This window comes from Phyllostomus hastatus, unplaced genomic scaffold (assembly GCF_019186645.2).
Source record: "Phyllostomus hastatus isolate PE091 unplaced genomic scaffold, TTU_PhHast_1.1 phas_scaffold_182, whole genome shotgun sequence".
Taxonomy (NCBI): domain Eukaryota; kingdom Metazoa; phylum Chordata; class Mammalia; order Chiroptera; family Phyllostomidae; genus Phyllostomus; species Phyllostomus hastatus.
In genome coordinates this window covers 4,077,034-4,097,394 of record NW_025334013.1, presented here as the reverse complement: position 1 = coordinate 4,097,394, position 20,361 = coordinate 4,077,034, and the positions used below count along the sequence as shown (strand labels likewise).

The window sequence follows — 20,361 nt, the reverse complement described above, 5'->3', positions numbered from 1 at the left end:
CCAACTCCCCGCGGGCCCGTCCACGCCCCCCCGCAGCGGCCAGTGCCCCGAGGAGCGGGGCTGGGTCTCTCCTGCTCGCTGACGGGCACCTAGCACAGACTGGCCCGTAGTGGGAGTTCAACATATACGCGTTGTTGGGTGGACGAATAAAGTTGTAAATACCAAGAAGGGTTCGCAGTCACTCAGCTCTTCTCAACACCACTGTCTCCAGTCACCGGGTGGGTCTCATTGTCTCAGCTTTCCAGAGAAATGGCGACGCTGTTCGCAGGTAAAAGTTCTGCAGGGACTTTAAGTTTATGCACAAATTAAATCTATGTTTTTAAAGGAGACATGCCAATGGATGGTGATGAGTGTGGGCTTCCAGATAAATGCTCCTCGACACAGGGCCCCTTGTCACCTGCCCTTCCTGGAAGCCAGAGGTGCTCCCTGCCTGGGGCTGTCTCCCGGGGCCTGCTGGGGCCTGAAGGTTCGTGACGACAGAGTCATTTCTTTGGCTTAAGATTTTACAGCCTCCTAAGTGGAAATAATGCAGATAAAGCAAGACATTTTATCTTACAAATCATTTATGCTGCTGGAATTTAATGAAACAACTTCCTTGACCAATCTAATCAAACATCCTAATGAGCAATAGAGAATTCTGGAATCTTGCCATGAAAGGTGTCCAATCTCTCTCAAAGAATATATAATAATAACGACGAGAAGACAATATTGATCAAAACAGCGAACAGTTATTGAACCCTGAGGGGTCAGGCTGTGCTCTGAACACTTTTACGTGTACACTCGAGTTCTCCCGCCCGGGAGCCCTCCAGAGCGAAAACCGCTGCTGCCCCATGTTACCGGCGGTGAGGTCACTGGCCGGGGTCACGCAGCGGGTGAGCTGGGACGCACACCCAAACCCCCCGACGCCAGGGCCCGGGCTCTGCATCGCAGGCCACTTCTCTGGTTCGACTTGTAGCCGGAATGAAAGAAAATACGTTGCCAAAGGACCAGTTGGGTAAAAATCGCGCCAAATTATTTGAGAGCTAATTTCCAAGGAGTAAACAGCTTCAAAGCTTCCTTTTTAAAAATATAACAACTTTCTTTTCCATGTGCGTCGGCTCAGCCGAGCTACTTGCTGGGGTCTTCCGCAAACGTAGCTCATCTGTGTCGCTGGCTACGAAGGAGGGACACATATTTCTGAAATCTCTCAATGAAGAATTTAGGCCGAATGCCATTTATTTATTTATTTATTTGGCGAGGGACTAGAGCACACCCTACCGGCCAGCTGATTGGAAATACAGCATTTACTTGGGAGAGACTGTTCACATTTGAAGATACAATCAGATGAATGTTTAAAAGAAATTTGAAAAAACTCTCTTGTAAACATCCACACATTCAATTAATGTATCTGTGAGATACTAAAAAAACAAAAACCTAATGGTTCTAAGTTCTAGACACAGGCTAGAACTAGAAATACAATAACCACCAACAGTTCCAAATGTGTATTTGGAGAGCATTAGGTAAATGAAAAGTGGCTGAATTAAAAATAAATCACTATATGAACAACCTCTCTAAAACTCCAACTAAGAAAAAGCAGTTTTAAAAAACTAGTTACACTAACACATAAAACATTAGATGGATCAATTAAAACCTGCCTGCTCGGTCCTCTCACAAGCTGAGTATACTACAGATATATTTTCTTTCTTTCTTTTTTTTTTTTTTTTTAGGGGAAAGGTCAGGAAGGAGGAGGAGAGTATCGCCAGTTACATAAGGGAAAAATGGAAACTGTAAAGAACTCTTTTTCTGTGCAACTTTTCAAATGGCTGCTAAAGCTGAACACACAGTTCATGGGTGCATCTCGGCGCTTACCAGCCTGCATGTCTCCAAGCCATCCACGAAGTTCCTCAGCTGTATAAATGTGTGTGCCTGTGCCCATAAGTGTCCGAAACATAAAGTAGCACACTAAACCAACAGATCTGTAAGAAATGCAATTCTTCATTCCTCCGTCAAGCATATTTTTTCCTGCACATTTACTTACAAATTAGTTTTTTTTAAGTGCATAGTTACATTTCATTGTAAATGGACAAAAGCAAAGGATAATGATGTCGATAGTGTGTCTCAATTTTAAAGATTTCTTTGTTTAGAAGGAGGAGCACACAAACTTTTATAATCAAGAAGAATAAACGCCAAAATGTGTATATCCCCGTGAGATTCAAATAATACCAACAGGCACGTTGGGAGGCGTGGAAAGGCCCCCCGTGAGCCCCCCACAGGGCTGCGGGGCCACTGGGGGAGGGGAGGGGAGCGGAGGGGAGGGAGGAGCAGTCCTTCCCAGAGCAGAGGCTGTGGCTCTAAGGTTTCTGAGCCAGAGCCTCCCTCTTGTTCCCGCTCCAGGGACAGCTTCTTCTTACACTGAAACAAGGGCAAGTGCAAAGTAATGATGTGGGTCAACATGACGTGAGTCTCACATTTTCGATGTTGTGTTGAGAAAGTTTTTTTTATATTAAAAACGATCAGCTAATGTAAATTCCTTGAGAAGCGGCTTCCCAATTAAATGAGAGGTGCAAAAACCACACTTTCCGACTTTGTATTCCTTTCTTCCTGCAAGCAATTGAAAGCAAGTTAGGTTCAGTAGGAAGAGTATTTCTTCCCTAAACCTCTAGACTAGTGTCCTAATGTTGAAAATCGGTGAGAATGATCATTTGATAAGTGCAGTATGCTAATATTATCTCAAGTTGCTTAGCATTTTCCTTTCCAACTCTTCCCCAAATACTCTGTTATTGACATGTCAGTGGTATAACCAAATATCCTAAGTTCTCTATTAGGTCAAAGATCAGTATAAGTCTCCTGATGTAATTCATTCACAGCTGAGAAAGCCGTACTGTACGAACATAATTGTAAGCAAAATTCAGTGAGCTGTCAGCTATACCTGCTTTCCATCCCAAATGAATACATCATCATGTTTATTTTGCAAGTTTAAAATAGAGAAGAAAAATCAGATTAACACATTACTCACGTGAATTTATGATTTTTGATTATTCACCAGCACATTAGCATATCCTACAGCTCACAACCATATAGTGGGTATCCTGTTGATCCTCTATTTCTAAAGAAGGGGTGTGTCTGATGGTTGCTTTGGTGATTATCACTGTTTTATGAATAGGGGAATGTAAAAGCATGCCAATAAGGCCAGCACGAATTACAACTGTATTGTAGCAACTTGAAATAGCGTATAACTAGGGTTCCTTTCCGACGAAACTGGAGCTCAGCAAGGCCCCCATTCAGTAAATGCTTCACTGTGAGCTCTGAAAAGCTGTTCTCTGGCAAGTTTTCCGGCTGGTCCTTTTTTTACACTGATAACGGCATGGGGGCGAGCCTCACACACAGACGGAACCAAAATGGGGAGGGGACCTCATATTCTGTGAGTCAAGAAACCTAATTTGGTAAGAAAACCAACAATCGGTTGTGACTAATTTCCATTGTCCTACAAGAATACTAAAGGAAAGGCAAAAAGTAAGAAGTTAACAAACACACGCACAAAACAAAGGTGGAATTGCTAGAACGGTCGATAAGCAGCAGAGATAGGAAAATAGCCTGAAGCCTCTGTTGTCCGGAAAGGGCTGGTCAGGAAGGAGGAGAGAGGCTATTCTGCTAAACATTCATTTATCTTGCAACTGCAAAAGGGCAAAGGGATTCTTCAGATTTTTTTGGTGTGTGCCTACGTGTGGGTGGGTGCGTGTGCTTAAGGGCCTGCATTCACAATTAAGCCTTTGAATTAAATTTAAAAGAATGTAAGCAAATAATAGGGGAGAAAAGGCAAATCTTGTCTTGGAGGGCAAAGTTAATAGTTAACCTGACAGTGAGGTGGGAATCTCTCGTTCCCTACGTGCAGCCATCCCGGTCAGGCAATGGTACAACGGCTGTCTGTCCGCGTTATTGCTGGAAGGCAGGCGGGGACTCCAGGGAGACTAGAGAGGCAGAGGAGGTCTCCAGCCTCTACTCTGTAGAGAGCACCGTTCCGGGGAGTTGCTCTAGTGAAAACTGGAGGGTTTCTGTCTGTTTGCTCTTTTTCTCACTTCAGTTACTCTTGGTTTGTTATCATTTGTATTATTTATTTTACGGTTAAACTATAAGCCTAAAGTTGCATCACCAGCGCCCCAATGAACCTCCTCCCGCGGGCTCGCTGGCGTTTGGTCCTCTGGAGCCAGCGGCTGCCCCAGGGCCAAGGGACAGGGAGGCCCGAGAGAACCTGATAGGTAACCTCGACTCGGGGACCTCAAGGGGACGCCACGTTTGGGGTTGGCGTGCTCCTTCTAGAAGCCTGTGGGTGGCCCTGGCGGGGTCCACTGCTGCCAGGTCACGTGGTCAGAGGGGCAGTGGCTGGGCAGCCCCTCTCTCAACTCTCCCATGGGAGAGGCATCAGCCGTGTGGCCTCGGGGCCCTTAAGGGTCTCATACTGTCCCACACCGCTCATTGTACCCCCCACACTGTCTCTCATTGCAGGGGTCCCCTAGGTCCCACGCTGCCCCTCACTGTCCCTTGCTCTCCCACTGCCCCATGCTGCCCTACACTGTCGTACTCTGTCCCTTGTATCCCACACTGTCGCTCGTTGTCCCAGGTGTCCCTTGCTCTCCCACACTGTCTCTTTCTGTCCCACGCTGCCCCACAATGTCCCAGTCTGTCCTTCGTTGACCCTTGCTGCCCCACACTGTGCCACACCTGGCCCTCGCTGACCCTCCCACGCTGCGGCCTGCGGGCATCGTGGAGAGTGGGGCGGCGCCCGCGGGCAGGGGAAAGCACGCAGAAACCGTCCCCGCGGCTGGAAATGATGGGAAACTCCGCGCGAGGCGCAGCGCCGCCTTGGGGTGAGGCAGGAACCGCAGCCGGAGCCGGGCCGCCCCCACTCTTGTAAGAGTCGGTAGAAGGTGTTCCCGCGCTCGGCGGCGGCCTCTCGGGTCCGCAGAGCTGAGACGCGACGCCGCGGTCGCCCAGATGCACCTCCCTGGGGAGACAAAGGCGGCTTCCACGCAGGCCGCGCGACGCCGGTGGACCCCTCGCGCGCGCCCGCCGCATTGCCCCTTTAAGGGGCCCGCGACCGGGATTGGCTGCCCGGGGAAAGTGGGCGGAGCCGTGACGTCACGCCCCGCCCACTAGTTATAAAATCAGGCGGCGGCGGCCGGGCGACGGCGGCCGAGTGCGAGAAGGGAGTGCGAACCGGGAGAGCGGCTGCGATCGGCCAGGCGCCTGCGCGGTGTCCGGGCCCCCGGAGCCCGCGGCGCTGAGCCAGCCGGGACGGACATGCGCGGGAGGGCGCCGTGGGGCTGCCGCGGCTCCACGGGGTAAGGGGCCTGCGGGCTACGGGTGGGGAGGGCGGCGCTGCGCCCCCGCCGCGGGCTGCGGGCGGCTCCGGACGCTGGGCGGGTCCCGGGGCGCGGAGAGGGTCGCCCGACGCGGAGTCTCCGCGGGACGGACGTGCGGAGGGAGGGCCGGCCGGGGCGGCGCGGCCGGGCCTGGGGGCGCCCCCGCCTCGCCGGCGGCGCACCGGGCCCCGGGACGCGCCTCGGCCCTGAGACTGCTGCGGAGGGCACGGGGCTTTGGAGCGGCGAGCCGGGTCCTGCGCCCGCGGCTGGCGGCGGCCTCGCGCGCTCTGCTTGTCCACAATGGAGCTGCCTTCTCCTGGCGCGCACCGGGTGCCCATCAGCCCTGTCCTGACAGCCGCGGTGGGCGATCGCTGTCCGCGCGCGGTCCCCTGCTCGGTCTCGGCGACCATGGTCCTCTACAGTCGGTGTTCTTTAATTCATCCCGTAGCTCTGTGCTCTGTTCCTCTCCTAGGAACGTGATTCTGCTCTTAGCGTCCTAAATACTGCTTCACAAGGGAAGGAACTGCAGAATTGTCTGTTCTAAACGGGAACGCTCTTGGGTATTTCCCGGTGTACGTGTGTATTTATGTATATATCATAGTCTTAGTGCAAATGAGATGACTCCTTAACCATGATTGGTGCTGTGTGGTGCTTGCTAAGTCTTTATTAGGGTTTCGTCATTGCTTGAAAGAAACCAGTCTCTTACCTGATAAAAATATGAATAGATTGTTAGTCATAAACTTAAGTGCAGTCAGAATAGAGACTGTAGCTTTAAAAGAGATGTGTTGGTGACTTTAGGTACACCTGCAACACAGGTAGGGCAGGACTGGTTTCTAGGCAACTGTCAGGGGTGAAGGAAGGTGAGGTTAAAACGCTTTTTTTTTTCTTCTGGAGGACGAGTGTTTTGCAAAGTTTTAAGCTTTTGTAGATCTGTAAGAATGCAGTGGCCATGTGTGTGTTGAGACTGAAACATCTATGTTCAGCATACCTAGTCTTGCCTTTTTAAAAACGGCTTTTTTTTTTTTTTGCATGTCTGTAATTACACGGTTTTAAGTGAAGTTGTATTTAAAGGGATCAAAACCAGCTAGGTACCCATTTCAGGGAATGACCAGATTTTGGTAAGACCAAAATAAAAGTTGGTTGCTTGTTAACATGCTGACTCTGATTGTTACTAGTATGTTATCGACCAAGTTTTTTTTTTCTTTTTTAAGAGAATACATACAGGTTTTAGCATGGCCTCCAGCACACAGTCCTCACCCCCCTTCACACAGGCCTGTTTTCAGCTTTGTTCCATCGGGTGCTCGCTAATGGGTGAGAGAGGTCTTGAACAAACAATTGATGAACTAACAAGCACTAGATTGTAAACCCCTTAAGGGCAGGCGCTCTGCTTTGGGATGGCTCCTGTCACATGCACCCTTGCACAGAGTTAATGATTGATAAGAGATTGCACGAAAGCATATTTTACATTTTAAAGCTCGGCAGGATTGCAGCGGTCACTGATAAGGGTCGCAAAGCAAATCTGCTTTTTAATGACTGTTAGGGAATGCCCGGATCTTTCAGACGTTGATAGTAGGCAGAACCACTGTTTGAACGGGTTGTTGATGCTACTTCCAGCTCCCAGGAGATACTGGTCAGTCTTTCTGTGAGATTTAATGTACTGCAGACTTGAGTTTTTGTGTGGAAACCGCTGCTTCTTGGCAGCTGAACCAGATAATGCTTCCTTTCTGCTAATACCGACGGTAGCTTTTAAAAGCAAGTTGCTAAATTACAGGTACAATCGAACGTGCTAGAAACTGACCTGAATGTCTACATGCCATCAGGTTGCTTTAGAAAGGTGAGCAGAGGAGGGAGGAGGTGGTGCCAGGGTTAATTCCAGGAATCTGAATATCATAGGCTCCCTCTACCAGAGAAACCACTCTTCTCGCAATCTAAATAAATTTGAATGGCTCCTTCATCATCGCGGTTCCAAGGCATCTGCTGGTACCCAAATTTGACTGTGCTCTGCAGAAGCTAATGAATAAGGCACCAGGCAAACAATGCAGTCGCGGCATCTGGGCATTGTCCGCAGAGATAAACACGTGCTTTGTGAAGGCAGAGAGGACGGGGGTTTCAGGGCTCTGGCTGTAAGGTTAACAGAGAAGGTGGTTCGGAGGTAGGGAGAAGTTAGTGTTGGCCTCAAACTTCAGGAAGGAAGCAAAAGGTTCTGTGAGTTAGAGTCACTGCTGGTACTTGAATCCAAGTCCTAACACCAGCAGTTTTCAGCTTTTTCATCTCATGGCACACATTAAACTAAGGACTAAAATTCTGCTGCACACCAAAGATACATTTTTGCCAACCTGACCAAGAAAATAGGTATAATTTTGATTCGTTCACATCAGACCACTAGCGTTGTGTTGGCTATTGTCAATTTTTTTTTATTTGACAATCTAAGGGGAAAGAGGTCAGTGCCGCTGACTAAACAGTCAAGTATTGACTGTTTTTAAAAATTCCTGCGGCACACCAGTTGAAAATCTCTGCCTCATACTGTAAAACTGGGCAATTACTAAAAGGCCAATGTATACATTTTTTAAAATATGGGTCCCTGGCTATATGGATTAGGCCTTTTCAGCTCCAAAGTGTGCCACAATTCAACAGGACACTACAGTGTAACAGAGGGAACCACAGGAAGATACGAGTTAGGAGGACAGCCCTGGCTGGTGTGGCGCAGTGGGCTGAGCACAGGCCTGCAAAGGAGAGGGTCGCCGGTCCCATTCTCAGTCAGGGCATGTGCGTGGGTTGCAGGCCAGGTCCCTGGTAGGGGACAAGTGAGAGGCAAGCACACACTGATGGTTCTCTCCCTTTCTCCCTCCCTTCCCCTCTCTCTAAAAATAAATACAATCTTTGTAAAAAATTGAAAGAAGAGAAGATAGTGTCCAGTGACTCATTAGGAAGACCCACAGGCTGGGAAACTCAAGGAGATGGGTTGTATACTACGCCCTGTGCATGGCGTGTTCTAACTCCGTGGCTGCCACCTTTCCATCCTTTGGATTTTTATACAAAAAGTCACCTGAGAGAGGCCTTCCCTAACCACCTGTTGGAGGTGACCGTGATCTGAAACTGTGACTTTGACCGCTGCAGCTCTCGCCACTAGACTGAGGCTTCAGCAGGCGGCAGCTGCATCGCTTGCACGCAGCATTGAATCTAGTCCAGGATGAGCATTTGGTCACTATTTAGGAAAGGACTTTATCCTTGCCCTCGAAGAATGTGTGAGCTCAACACTGCAAATTGAGTTTTGTTTTATCTCCAGCATTTCACGTGGCCATGCTCCGCATCAGTTTCCCCGTTTATAAACGAGGACGTCGGGAGGAGACCCGGGGCGGCCGCCTGCGAGGGCAGCGGCCGCGGAGAGGAGAGGCAGTGAGCATGTGGCGGGGAAACGCCGGTTCCGGGGCAGAAGCGCGAACAGGAAGGTGTCACTTCACTTCCTCCTGTCTCTGAAATGGAGATTATAATCCCTGCCTCTTCTCACGGGGATGTTGTGGGGATCAAGTGAGATAATGTGCTAGAAAGTGCTTTGTGATGTGTGGAGTGCTTTGCAAATACAAGATACCCTATGATGACATGCCTACGGAGCTCCACTGTGGACCTGTCCCTGAGACCCGGGCCTCCCTGAGACCCGGGCCGGGAGCTCATACGATAGCAAAGGAGGCCTGGGGTGGAGGGCGGCAGGGGGGGGCACTGGTGTATCATTAAAGACTGAGGGCTTCAAAAGAATTGTTTGAAGTAGTTGCAGAATATAAACGTAATGCCTTTTTAGAGGATAAAAGGGGCAAATCTGCAACTAATCACTTTTATAGGAGAATCTGAGGAGCTGAAGTAGAACAAGAACTTCTGTAGGCCCAGGGTTGCCCAGGAAAAACGACCTCTGAGCCGCAAACCCCCAGAAGAGCGCATCTGAGCCGCCCTACGACTTGAGCGCTGTGGTGGGTCGCAGCTCGCCCTGGCTTCGTCGCCGAGTGGCCTGAAGAGGTGGCGTGGTGGGGAGGCTTGGATACTAGGCTCCCTGGATTAAGTCTTGTCCCACTGCTTGCTGTGTCCTCCCCAGACTTGACCTTGACCCAGTAAGGTCCTGGCCTCTGCCTCCAGTTCCTCACCCGGAAATGAGGGTGGTAATAGTAACCCATCTCCCTAGAGTTGTTGAGAGGATTCCATAAGTTAGTGTATAAATAAAGCGCTTAGAACAATGCCCATCAGGTAAGCGTCCAGTGCATTCATGTTATTTTTACTGGTCCGATGTTCATTATAACAACTCAGAGCCACCCTCTGGGTGACTTAGGTGCTTATTAAGTAAATTTGAAGTTTTGAAGATACGCTTCCCATCATTAGACCACCGTGCTTGTTGTCACTCAAATTAGAGCAGAATTGACACGTCTCTTACAATTAGAGCCCGACTGCACGCGTGTCTAAAAGGAGCGATGTTTCTCCGTCCTCTGCGTGCTGCCCCTGATTAGAGTGCTCCGCAGGAAAAGGACAAAGGACAAAGGGCCAGGTCCGCGCTGTCGCACTGACATGGTGTCGGAGACCAACTGAACCAAAAGGCTATTGATAACTGTGGTGGTTGAACAGATAGGTTTTGTTAGCCTGCCATTTCTTAATACTCAGCAAGAAAAGATTCTGAATTAGTCAAGAAATCATGTCGCTTAGCTTTGATTTTCACAGTCTGGAGATAAATCACTCTCCTTGTTGCCGCAGCGTCTTCCCACACAAACGGGGCATCGGGTACCCAGCGTGCTAAGGACCAGTGTCGTCCACGCGGGGTCCGGCTGTACTTCCCCCTTTACCGAAACCATCCAGCTTAGCTTGGATCCATTCAAGAGTATTTTACTTATGTGTTACTGACATAACATAAACTGTTAAAAAGTCACCTATGTTTTTATTTTTTTTTTAAAGATTTTATTTATTTTTAGAGAGAGGGGAAGGGAGGGTGCCTCTCGCATGCCCCCAACTGGAAACCTGGCCTGCAACCCAGACATGTGCCCTGGCTGGGAATTGAACCGGCGACCTTTAGGTTCACAGCCCATGCTCAATCCACTGAGCCACCCAGCCAGGGCTAAAAGTCACTGTGCTTTTCATGTGAAGGCTGTCTTTCCTCTTCCCCCAATCAGCCCACTAGAAACCCTGGGAAGAAACCCTGGGTCAAGGCCTTGACTCTGAAGCCTGTCGCTCTCAGTAAACAACAACTGTCGTAAACACTGAGCATGGAGATAAAAACAGATCAGAACATTTTGTCATATTATTAATAAAGGTTGCGATTCTCTGAAAGAGGTCATCTGAACTTTCGGTGTGTCAACTGGCTGGGCTGCCAGTGCTTTAGACACAACTCCCAGTAAAAGTGGTGGAGTTTTGTTTGTTTGTTTCCCCAAAGGTGATTATTTGAGAGATTTTCAAAGGAAAGATAAACGAGCAGGTGTTGGTTATTTGGGGAGGATCTAAAACCATGGGATTCCTCACGTTCCTAAATCAGTTTCTTTTTCCATGTTTTGCCTCTCAGTGTAATTACCTTATATGTGCCTGGCTACGGGAATGGTTATGTAGGTAATTGTTAAATGCGGCTGAAAAGACCATTTATCACCCTGAATAAACAGAAATCAGGTTCTAAAACCAGACTGAAAGGAGGAAATTACATCACACTTTTAAACAAGGAAGCACTGGGCAGAACTGGATGAGTCGAGTGACAAAAATGTGCCCCTCCTCCTCTTGTGGGTTGCTTCTTAGATTTATTCATGAGATCTGGTGGCCAGGTAAGCAGATCTAGGTTATTGTCTTAAGGTAGCCTGGTTTTTTTTTGGTTTCAGAGAGACTGTCCTCCAGGTAAAGGCCTGGGAGTTCACCTTAATAAAGGATGTGCAGTGTGCTCGTTGGTGTCGCTTTTTTGTTTTATTGGGGGTTTTCTAACAGCAGAAACACAGCAGACGCCTTGCAGTCCCGAAGAAACCATGTGTGCGGGGAGGGGAGGGGAGGGGAGGGGGAGGGGAGGGAGGGGGAGGGGGAGGGGAGGGCCGCCCCGTTGCCTTAAGCGAATACACAGCGAGAGGAGCCAGCTCAGAAAGCCACGTTAACCGTTTACGCTTCCAGTTTTTCCCCAGGCTGCAAACTGTCCACGTTAGATTTGGGAAGTGAGTTTGAGGAACACTGGCTGCTGCCACACATCCTAAACGCATTCCTCACAGTCCTTTGCTTTTTCCCTCGGTTCTTCGCTGACTTACATTACCTGTGAATCGTCCGTGTAGTTACTTTTTCTAAAAAAAAAATGAGATGAACCTTTTCGCAATATCCATTTAGTAACCTTCAGACACGAGTGAGGCCAGGCCTTCCAGGGGAAACCTGGCCCCGTCCCAGAAGGTCTGGAGGGCGGGAAGCTAAGGGTGCCCTGCGCAGAGCCGCCCGGGCCACTGGCCCTGCCCAACGCCCTCGTGGAGGGACGTGAGCTAGGAGCTGGCCCTCAAGGGGAAGCCGAATTCTGACAGATCTGGGGGAAAGAGGAGCAGGTGCTTGACACAGCCGGATGGGGCCTCGCGGTGGAGACCCCAGCGCCAGACCGAGGGCGCTCGGGGTCCGGGCCAGAAGACCCTGAGCAGGAGCAGATCTTCTCTCGGGCGCAGTCGGGCCCGCCAGCCTACCGGACCCGCGCGCAGAAGGCAGGGGGCGCTCTGGGCGCTGCTGCGGCTCAGGTTTAAAGTGGTGCCTCTAGAAAGCGTGACCCTCCCAGACCCTGAACCGGTTGGGGAAGGGGGCTGGGGTTCTGGGGGTGCCAGAGGACCCCCCCCCCTTAGTGCAAAGACAACCACCAGACAAGGGGGTAAGTGGTGCGGGGAAGCCTGAGCCAGCGCCGGAGTCAGGGTTCGGGGCTGCCTGCACCGCGGAAGCTGTGGGCGGACGGGCACTGCGACGGGGGCGGGGCCGTGGGAGGGTCTAAGAGGACCACCGTGCGAAGCGTGGTCTTAGAGTCTTTTCCCCCTTGAATGAAAAAACAGTCATGTGATGTTCGACAAGAAAAAGTAGTTCCCATCTGGGATGGGACTTGAACAGCATTTTTAACACACTTAAAAGACTAAAGGTTAGTTCGTAGATTTTAGAAAAGTCACTATGCCTAAGGTTATGTAGATCCTGGTGCGTACCACGCCGCCGCCTGGACTAATTAACATTGGCTTTCCACATTTGCATTTCATAACAATCCCATCTTGCACTTTGACAGGCGCTGGTTTTCCTAAGAGGTGTATTTTTGCCATTGTCTTCCTAATTAATTGTGAGGCAGCGCTGGCTGCACGGCGACAAGGAAACGCCGCAGCCTCGCGGGGCCCTTGAGCAGCGTTTTCCTTTCAACCTGAGGCCCACCCCCAGGGTCGAGCCCGAGGCCCCGCCCCCCCGCGCCGGGAGCTGCGGTGCGAGCTCAGACTTCTGCGAGTGGTGCAAACGCACTCGGGTGGTTTCATGACCTCAGTTTACCCACCATCTGAGGCACACGAGTGGAAGGCTTGTGTCCAAGCCCACGGCAGGCTGCCCGCTGAGCCTGCAGTCCTGTCTTCCACGAGAAGAGCCCATACACTCAGGCTGCCCTCCTCGCGTCGCCCGTGCAGGCGAGTAGGAAGTTCCGACGGGTTTCATAACCGGCCCATTCACAATTCCCCATTGAAACGGAGAGGCAGGTCACCTCCTATGAATGCACAAAGACACTATTGTGGCCAGAAGTGAGCTGGCTCCGTGAGCACAATTCTTTTCAGACTAAAAAAAATTTTTTTCTTAAGAAAGCTAACAAGTAGGTGATGGAAACAATGAATAAAAAATAACTTTCTCTAGAACATGTAAATGATTTTAAGGGACCCCTGTAATGTAAGCTTAGGACCGAGGCGGGCCCGCAGAGGCGACCGCTGCATGCCGGTCTGTGGAAAGCTCCGGTAGGTGGCACCGGGAGGCCGGCACCTGGGCGCTGCCGGCCTGCAGACAGGTGGGGCTGGGGCCCCGGGGTCCCCGCCGCACCCGCCTGTAACCTGCACAGTCTTCAGACGTGCACTCCCTCCTTCCTCTCCCGCCGCCCGGCCCTGCCGGAGCTCTGGGGTGCTCAGCACACGCCTCTTGTCCAAGCTCCCCGGCTCGCAGGAGGTGACGGATGTGTTCCTAAAACAAAGAAAGAACCTGTGCTCCCCTGCCCTCACCGCCGCCCTGTGCGCACCAGCTCATACATTGGGCGACAATAAGAAAGTGTGACAGTGTCTGTTCTGTTCGCACCTCTGAAAGGGGTCATTGTTGCACACACAGTTGACAAATTATGTCCTAAATGTGTCCTAAGCCTGGCGTAGATGCTAATTAACATTCGAATTGATGCTCTCATGGCAGGTAAAAGTGAAATTAAAAAGAGGCTCTGGGGACGCCGGGCCGTACCCGCTGAAGAGGGAGGGGGCTCCTAAAGCCGAGGGTCAGTAGGTCAAGGAAAGGTGCTTCCCTGTCGCCCATGCTCGCAGCTGGCTCAGCAGCGGGAGACCGTGGAGAAGGCACCTTTATGTCCCTCTCTGAAGGGGAAGAGGAGGCTGTCCCAGGCCACCACCAAAGCCGGTCACCTTGCAGAGCTTGGTTTTTACAGGATAATGGAAATCAGGATCTCCCCATATTCCTTTATTCTTGAACCAGTAATCACCGGGGAACTGTCTTCCCGAGGCTGACCCTGAAACGCCGAATCCAGACAAATGTCGGCCGTGGGCTGACGAGGTGCGGGTTGTACAGCCTGTTGTCGGCTGGAGGCGCCGGGTTTCCCTGAATAGGGGCCTGCAGTAGGGGCCACGGGGGCTCCCGGAGGCTGGGGGTGGGCGCTCAGAGGCGGCCAGCGGGGCTGTTGTCGACTGCGGGCCCTGGCACGAGGGGGTCCGCTCTCGCCGGCCACAGGTTATTTCTCCCTTTGCTCCACACGTTGCAAATCTTGGATCAGGACTTCGGGGGGGAAAATTACCTTTAATGTCTACGTTTCAGTACCTTCGCAGGAAGTACGAATGAGCGTAAAAATGTCAGACTTAAGCGGAAGTCTGTAATTTTTTCCATTCGGCACCCCGGAAATTCTCCAGTAACAGCCGTTGACGGGTGATTCTGAATTGTCCCCGCACCCTCTCGCCCCTCTCTGTCCCCTAGGGACCAGAAGCTGCTGGCGGACTGACGCGCCCCGGGGTCCCGGCGTGAGCACGATGTCCACCGCGGGAGTGGCTGCTCAGGAGGTTCGAGTCCCGCTGAAGACCGGGCTGCTGCACGATGGGCAGGCCATGGGCAGCCTGAGCACCTGCTGGGGCAGCCGCCGGGAGTTCGAGAAGTGAGTGCGAGACATGGTGCCTTGGCTCGCGCGGGGCGTGAGAAGAAAACGGCAGTGACGGCTGCTCGTTTCTGAACAAGATGTCTTTGTTTCATTTCAGTCACTTTTTAAACATTGACCCGATAACCATGGCCTACAGTCTGAAGTCTACGGCTCAGGCGCACCTGATGTCTCTCGGTACGTGTCCTGCGGCCCCGGGCCCCCGCCGGGAGCGGGAGGGGAGGAGGATGCGACCCACGCTCCTCCGACAGCGGTCCGACCCCTAGTGGCAACACGCTCTGAAGAGAGCCTGCCCTTCCCGGGCTCGTCCCTGACCCGAGTCCCCGATTCCCAACCCGATCGACCTGTGGAAGCTCAAGGTTTAGGTTCTTATCCCAGCCAGGATACACACGTAACTTTCAGAGTCCTCGGGTGAGACCTCTCATCTTTCTTACCCGTATCGGGCGCCTGTTTGAAAGGGATCAAGGAGTGAGGATGTTGATAAAACCTTAGAAAGGCGTGTCAGACACCATGCAGTCCCTGTAACGCGCACATTGCATGCCCTAGGTTTCTGCAGGCAAGCCCGCCCGCTCCAGTACCACCCGGGCGCGAGCCGTGGGGCCTTCGTCCCGTCTCCCGCAGCCCCGCGCCCTGGGTACGGTGGCAGCTCGAAAACGACCGGGCTGCTGTAGTGTGGCATTCATGTAAATTGCATGCTGTTCTTCCTCTGCGGAGTTTGCCCACGTCACAGAACCTGCCGGAGAGGCGTGGGTGTGTGCCGTGCGCATGTCCGGGGGAGATGGCAGAGATAACGTGTTCTTTGAACCAGATCCTGTGCGCTAACAATCTCTCGGCTCTAATTACACCCGTGGCGGTTGCCCGGGCATCCTCAGGCTGACGGCAGCCGCCGTGGGGGCAGCAGGCCTGGGAGCCCAGGCGGCCTGGCTGGCCTCGCGCAGGGGAGGGCCCCGCTGGTCCTTGACTCACCTTCCCGTCCTTTCCAGGGCGCGCCGCGACGTCTGCTCCGACCAACGGCCACCGCCTCGCAGGGCAGGGCGCCTGTCCGAAGCCCGCCCTGCCCCCTCTTACTCTTCCCACGAGTGAGAGCCTGGGACCCCGCGACGAGGACCAAGTCGTAGGTGGTTTTAAGAAACTCTCAGTCAATGGGGGGTGTGCCCCCACCCCCCCGCACACACCCATGAAGACCACCAGCCCGTCCCCTTTCCCCTACCAGGCGCTCGAGCGGGGCTCCAGGCCCCTCCCCCCGCTGCCCATCTCGGAGGGCCCCTCCCTGGACGACACAGACGGCGAGGTGGAGTTTTTCACCTGCGCCGACACAGACTTGCTTTTGGAAGACTGCACGCCTCCTGAGTTCAAGTACGGCGTCCCCGGCAGGCGGAGCTTCCGCGGGTGTGGCCAGATCAACTATGCCTATTTCGACACCCCGACCGTCTCTGTGGTGGACCTCAGCCAGGCGTCCGACCAGAACGCAGGGGGGCAGCACCCAGACCCCCCTCCGCCTCAGAGCCACCGACGGTTAAGGAGGTCTCACTCGGGACCAGCTGGATCCTTTAACAAGCCGGCCATAAAGGTGCACAGCTACGTGCACAGAGCTTCTCCAAACTCCGATGAAGACAAACCTGAGGTTCCCCCCAGGGTCCCCATACCTCCGAGGCCCGTGAAGCCAGATTACCGAAGGTGGTCGGCCGAGGTGACTTCCAGCACCTACAGCGACGAAGACAGGCCTCCCAAAGTGCCACCGAGAGAACCTCTGTCCCGGAGCAACTCCCGCACACCGAGCCCCAAAAGCCTTCCGTCTTACCTCAACGGGGTCATGCCCCCCACGCAGAGCTTTGCCCCCGACCCCAAGTACGTCAGCAGCAAAGCTCTGCAAAGACAGAACAGTGAAGGGTCTGCCAGCAGGGTGCCCTGCATCCTGCCCATTATCGAGAATGGGAAGAAGGTGAGCTCCACACACTATTACCTACTACCTGAGAGACCGCCGTACCTGGACAAATATGAAAAGTTTTTTAGGGAAGCGGAGGAAGCGAGCGCCCCGACGCAGCCCTCACCTGCCGACGGCGGCGTGGGCTCGGCCGCGGACAGGCCGGACCCGAAGCCCAGGGCGGAGGGGGGCGGCCACGGGAAGCGCAAGCACTCGCCCTACGTGGTCTCGCCCTAGGCCCCGGCACGTGGTCTGGTCCGGTCCGGCCCGGCGGGGGTCCTCCGGCCGTTTCCCAGCTTGCCCGAGGTTGGCGGGAGAACGCCCCCGGCTGCGGAGCGAACTGTTGAACTCCGGCGAGAGGCCGAGCGGTGCTGTTGTGCGGAGGGCCCGGCTCGCCGCCGGCGCGGGAGAGGCCTGTCCGGGTGCGGAGACGCACGGGCAGGGCGGGGCGGTGCGCACGCGATCGTCACGGGCCTACGTGTACACGCGTGGCGCAGCCGTAGCCCGGGTAGCGGGTTAGCCAGCTAGCGACTCCCTTAGGGTGACTAATACATACGTGCAGGACGTGAGCACTCGCGCTGGGGGAGGACTCGGGGCAGCCCGGAAGTGGAGCACATGGAAGAAAACACAGTATTTAGATCAGAATCATAAAGATTATTTTTGCTTAGTAGTGAGTTCGAAGATTTTCTGGCTCTTCGGTCTGTTATATTTTGTTTGGTCTATTTTTGCAAGCAGTCTCTTCCTGGGGCGCGGGGTGTGCGTGCTCGCTGTGGCCGAGCCGCCCCACGCGCTTCCACGTTTCACGTGCCGTGTCGCCGAGGGCGGGGCCCGCAGTGTGTCTGGCAGCCGCGCTCTCACCTGTGCATGTCTCACGTCGTGGAAAATGAGAAGAGAATGCAGCATTTTCCTCGCCATTCCTGCTTCGCCCCACCCGCCGGACGGCCCGTGGTCGCAGGTGCCTCACGGGGCGGCGGGCCGCGGTGGACTCGGAAGGCGGACTGTTCGCCGGGGCTCGGGACGCCGCTTTTAAGCAACAACGGAACGCTTAGCTATGTGATTGAGAGTTACTGTGTGGGGGTGTGTGGTGGGGGTTTTTTGTCGTTTGTTTTTTTTTGTTTTTGTTTTTGTTTTTTAGACTATTAATAAACAAATACAACACAAGCTGGCCTTGTGTTGCAGGTTCCTACCCAGTATTTCCTGAGGATTTGTTTGCTTTGTAAGTAAAACACTTCTGACCAAGAGCGCAATATATGTCTTACTGCCAGAGGTCACATCAGCATCCTTCTGCTTTTCAATCTCACGGCTGGCCGCCCCGCTCCGCGCGCCGACACACACAGCCCTGCTCTCACTGCCACGGCTGCGGCGCGTTAGTCTCGCTCACGCACGCGGGAGGGGCGCACTGGCGCCGGCGCGCTGGCGCCGCTGCCGCGGTCTCGCAGCAGTTAACGGGCTGTTTACGGTTTAAGCTGCTGAGTGATTATTTGAGCTATTTAAAGCTGTATTTTAGTCTGAACTAAATGAAGGTTAAAACATGCTTTAGAAAAATGCACTGATTTCTGCATTATGTGTACAGTATTGGACAAAGGATTTTATTCATTTTTGTTGCATTATTTTGAATATTGTCTTTTCATTTTAATAAAGTTATACTACTTATTTATGATACCGTGAGTTATGTTTCTTGCCTAAACTCTCACCGAATCTTCCATCTCCAGAAATTTGACATCACCATTTTTTAAGCACAAAGGAAGATTTTTAATTTAATGCACTCTTGAAACTTACTGTCATTCCCTGAAATGACAAATAATCTGAGCAATTTGTATTTAAATACTGTACAAGCACATGGTGACAATGAGCTGTTTGTGTTTCCCTTTCGTGAGAAAGTGGACCTGAATTCCTGCCACGTCGCCATCAAAACAGGTGTCATCGGGGAGGGGGGCCCTTCCAGGGGCAGGAATGGGACAAAGCAGCCCTGACAGACTTGGTGACTCCTGTCTGAGAGTCAGGACTAGGTCAGGACGACGCAGTCCCTGAGAGGCCACCGAGGGTCCCAGCTTGTCCCAGCAGCGCGGAGAGAGTGGCCCCCTGGCAGCTGCGGGTGCAGGCACCTCTGCCCTTGCCCTGCCTGCTCCCCATGTTCCCCGGGTGAAGCGGGGGTGGAGGGGGTGACCTCCGGGGCCTTAACTGAGCGCCTGCATGTGCCGGAACCCTCCGGGTCCCAAGGGAGGACTGGAGGACCAAAGGTCTGGGCTGGAAGTCCAAGCCCACCTCTCTCCTGTGCCGTGGGCAGACGTAAACACAGAGGTGCCTCAGTTTCCTCATCAGTAAGATGGGGGAGGGGTGATACCTATGACAGCACAGTGTGGGCGACAACTGAATGAGCCACAGTAGCTACACGGGGGACTGTGTGGGGTCGTCTGCCCCTCGCATCACCCTGAAGCTTGGGTGTGGCTTCCAGCCTGGTCCAGGTGCAGAGGGGGCCGGGGGGGGGGGGCCCGCTCGGCGGGCGTCTGTTGCATGCCAGCCACACGCTGGACCCCGGGAGAAGAGGCGCATCCCTGCCCTGATGGCACTGAAAAGTAGTCCACGGTTACCATGCACAGTAAGGGCTACAGAGGGATGAGCAGGGACCGTGACAAAGGGGCCCGTCCCTCTCTGAGGTGTGAGATCGGCAGGGCTAGTCTTCGCCGAAGGTGGGGGGTGAATGACGGGGAGAAACGGCAGGGAGACCAGTGAGAGGCCGTTGTTAGGGCGGCGGCGGGGTGGGCCGGGGAAGGGCAGCGGAAGCTCCTCAGATCTGCGTGGGGGCTGATGAGATCTGATTTGCTTTTAAAAGGTGACGGGGCGGTCTGGAAAACAGACTGAGGGGAAGCTGAAGCAGACCTCAGGCCCAGCTGCCCTGACTCGGCTGAGGGTGGGGCGGTGGGGAAGGGGAAAGCTGTCTCTGAAACACACTCGGCGGTAGACGCTGGTAGACGCCGGGCGGGCGACCTCAGGCGGGACACAGACCACCAGCCTGCGAGGCTCCGGGGGGGCCCCGGCTGTGCGGCGCCCGGCCCTCCAAAAGGACGTCTGAGTGCGGCCTCTCCACCACCTGGTCAGCATCCCGCGTTTTCTTACCTTCCTCTGCTGCTCTTCCTCTGTACTGCATTGGAAGCTGTACAGATAGTCCTAGGTCCACGGCTGCTTCCCCCTTCCCTTGGGGACTTCCCTTGAGCTTAGGAGGATGTACGTTTTCCTTGTGCTTCCTGGCCAGGCTGATTTTTGCTCCCAGGCTAACGCCATGGGATGAGGACCCTGCCCACGGCAGCGCTGGCTAGCTCAGTCCTCAGCCAGCACCCCAAGCATGCTGCTCTGTAAAGCGCCCTCCCAGCACGGGCGTGGCTGTGCCACTGAGGAAGCCAGGGGAGGGGGGGGGCGGGCGACAGCTCCCTGGGAGCTGCCACTTGGTACACTGCAGAGTCTCGTCCTGGCAGGCGTCACCTAGAAACGCAGCGTGGTCCTTATGTCAGGGAACAAGAGGCTCCAGTCTTAACCCTCATGTCCCACGGGAATGGCTCCCAGACCCTCCCTGCCCCAGCCACGTGGGACCACGCCGGAGCAGAACGCAATACCCTGCAAGCCCACGGGCTCCACTGTTAGAAACTTTCACAGAAGGTATGGTCAAGGGGACTCCTCTGTAAGTCAACTCCAAATTTGGATGATATCACACTTTAAGTCTTCCCAGCCTGCAACAGTCAGTGTGCATCGTCCATCTGGTTTGCACTGCC

At 53.5% G+C, this 20,361-nt stretch overlaps 1 protein-coding gene across 1 annotated transcript; it reads left to right on the top strand.

Annotated features, from left to right (window-relative positions):
* Positions 1–5,162: 5,162 nt before the first annotated feature.
* On the top strand, positions 5,163–18,254 carry ERRFI1 (ERBB receptor feedback inhibitor 1). The gene is made up of 4 exons (XM_045859602.1): positions 5,163–5,318; positions 14,496–14,670; positions 14,771–14,847; positions 15,654–18,254. Exons 2-4 carry the CDS (start codon positions 14,549–14,551, stop codon positions 16,829–16,831), a joined length of 1,377 nt encoding a protein of 458 aa, XP_045715558.1. The 5' UTR covers positions 5,163–5,318; positions 14,496–14,548; the 3' UTR covers positions 16,832–18,254.
* The last annotated feature ends 2,107 nt before the right edge of the window (positions 18,255–20,361 follow it).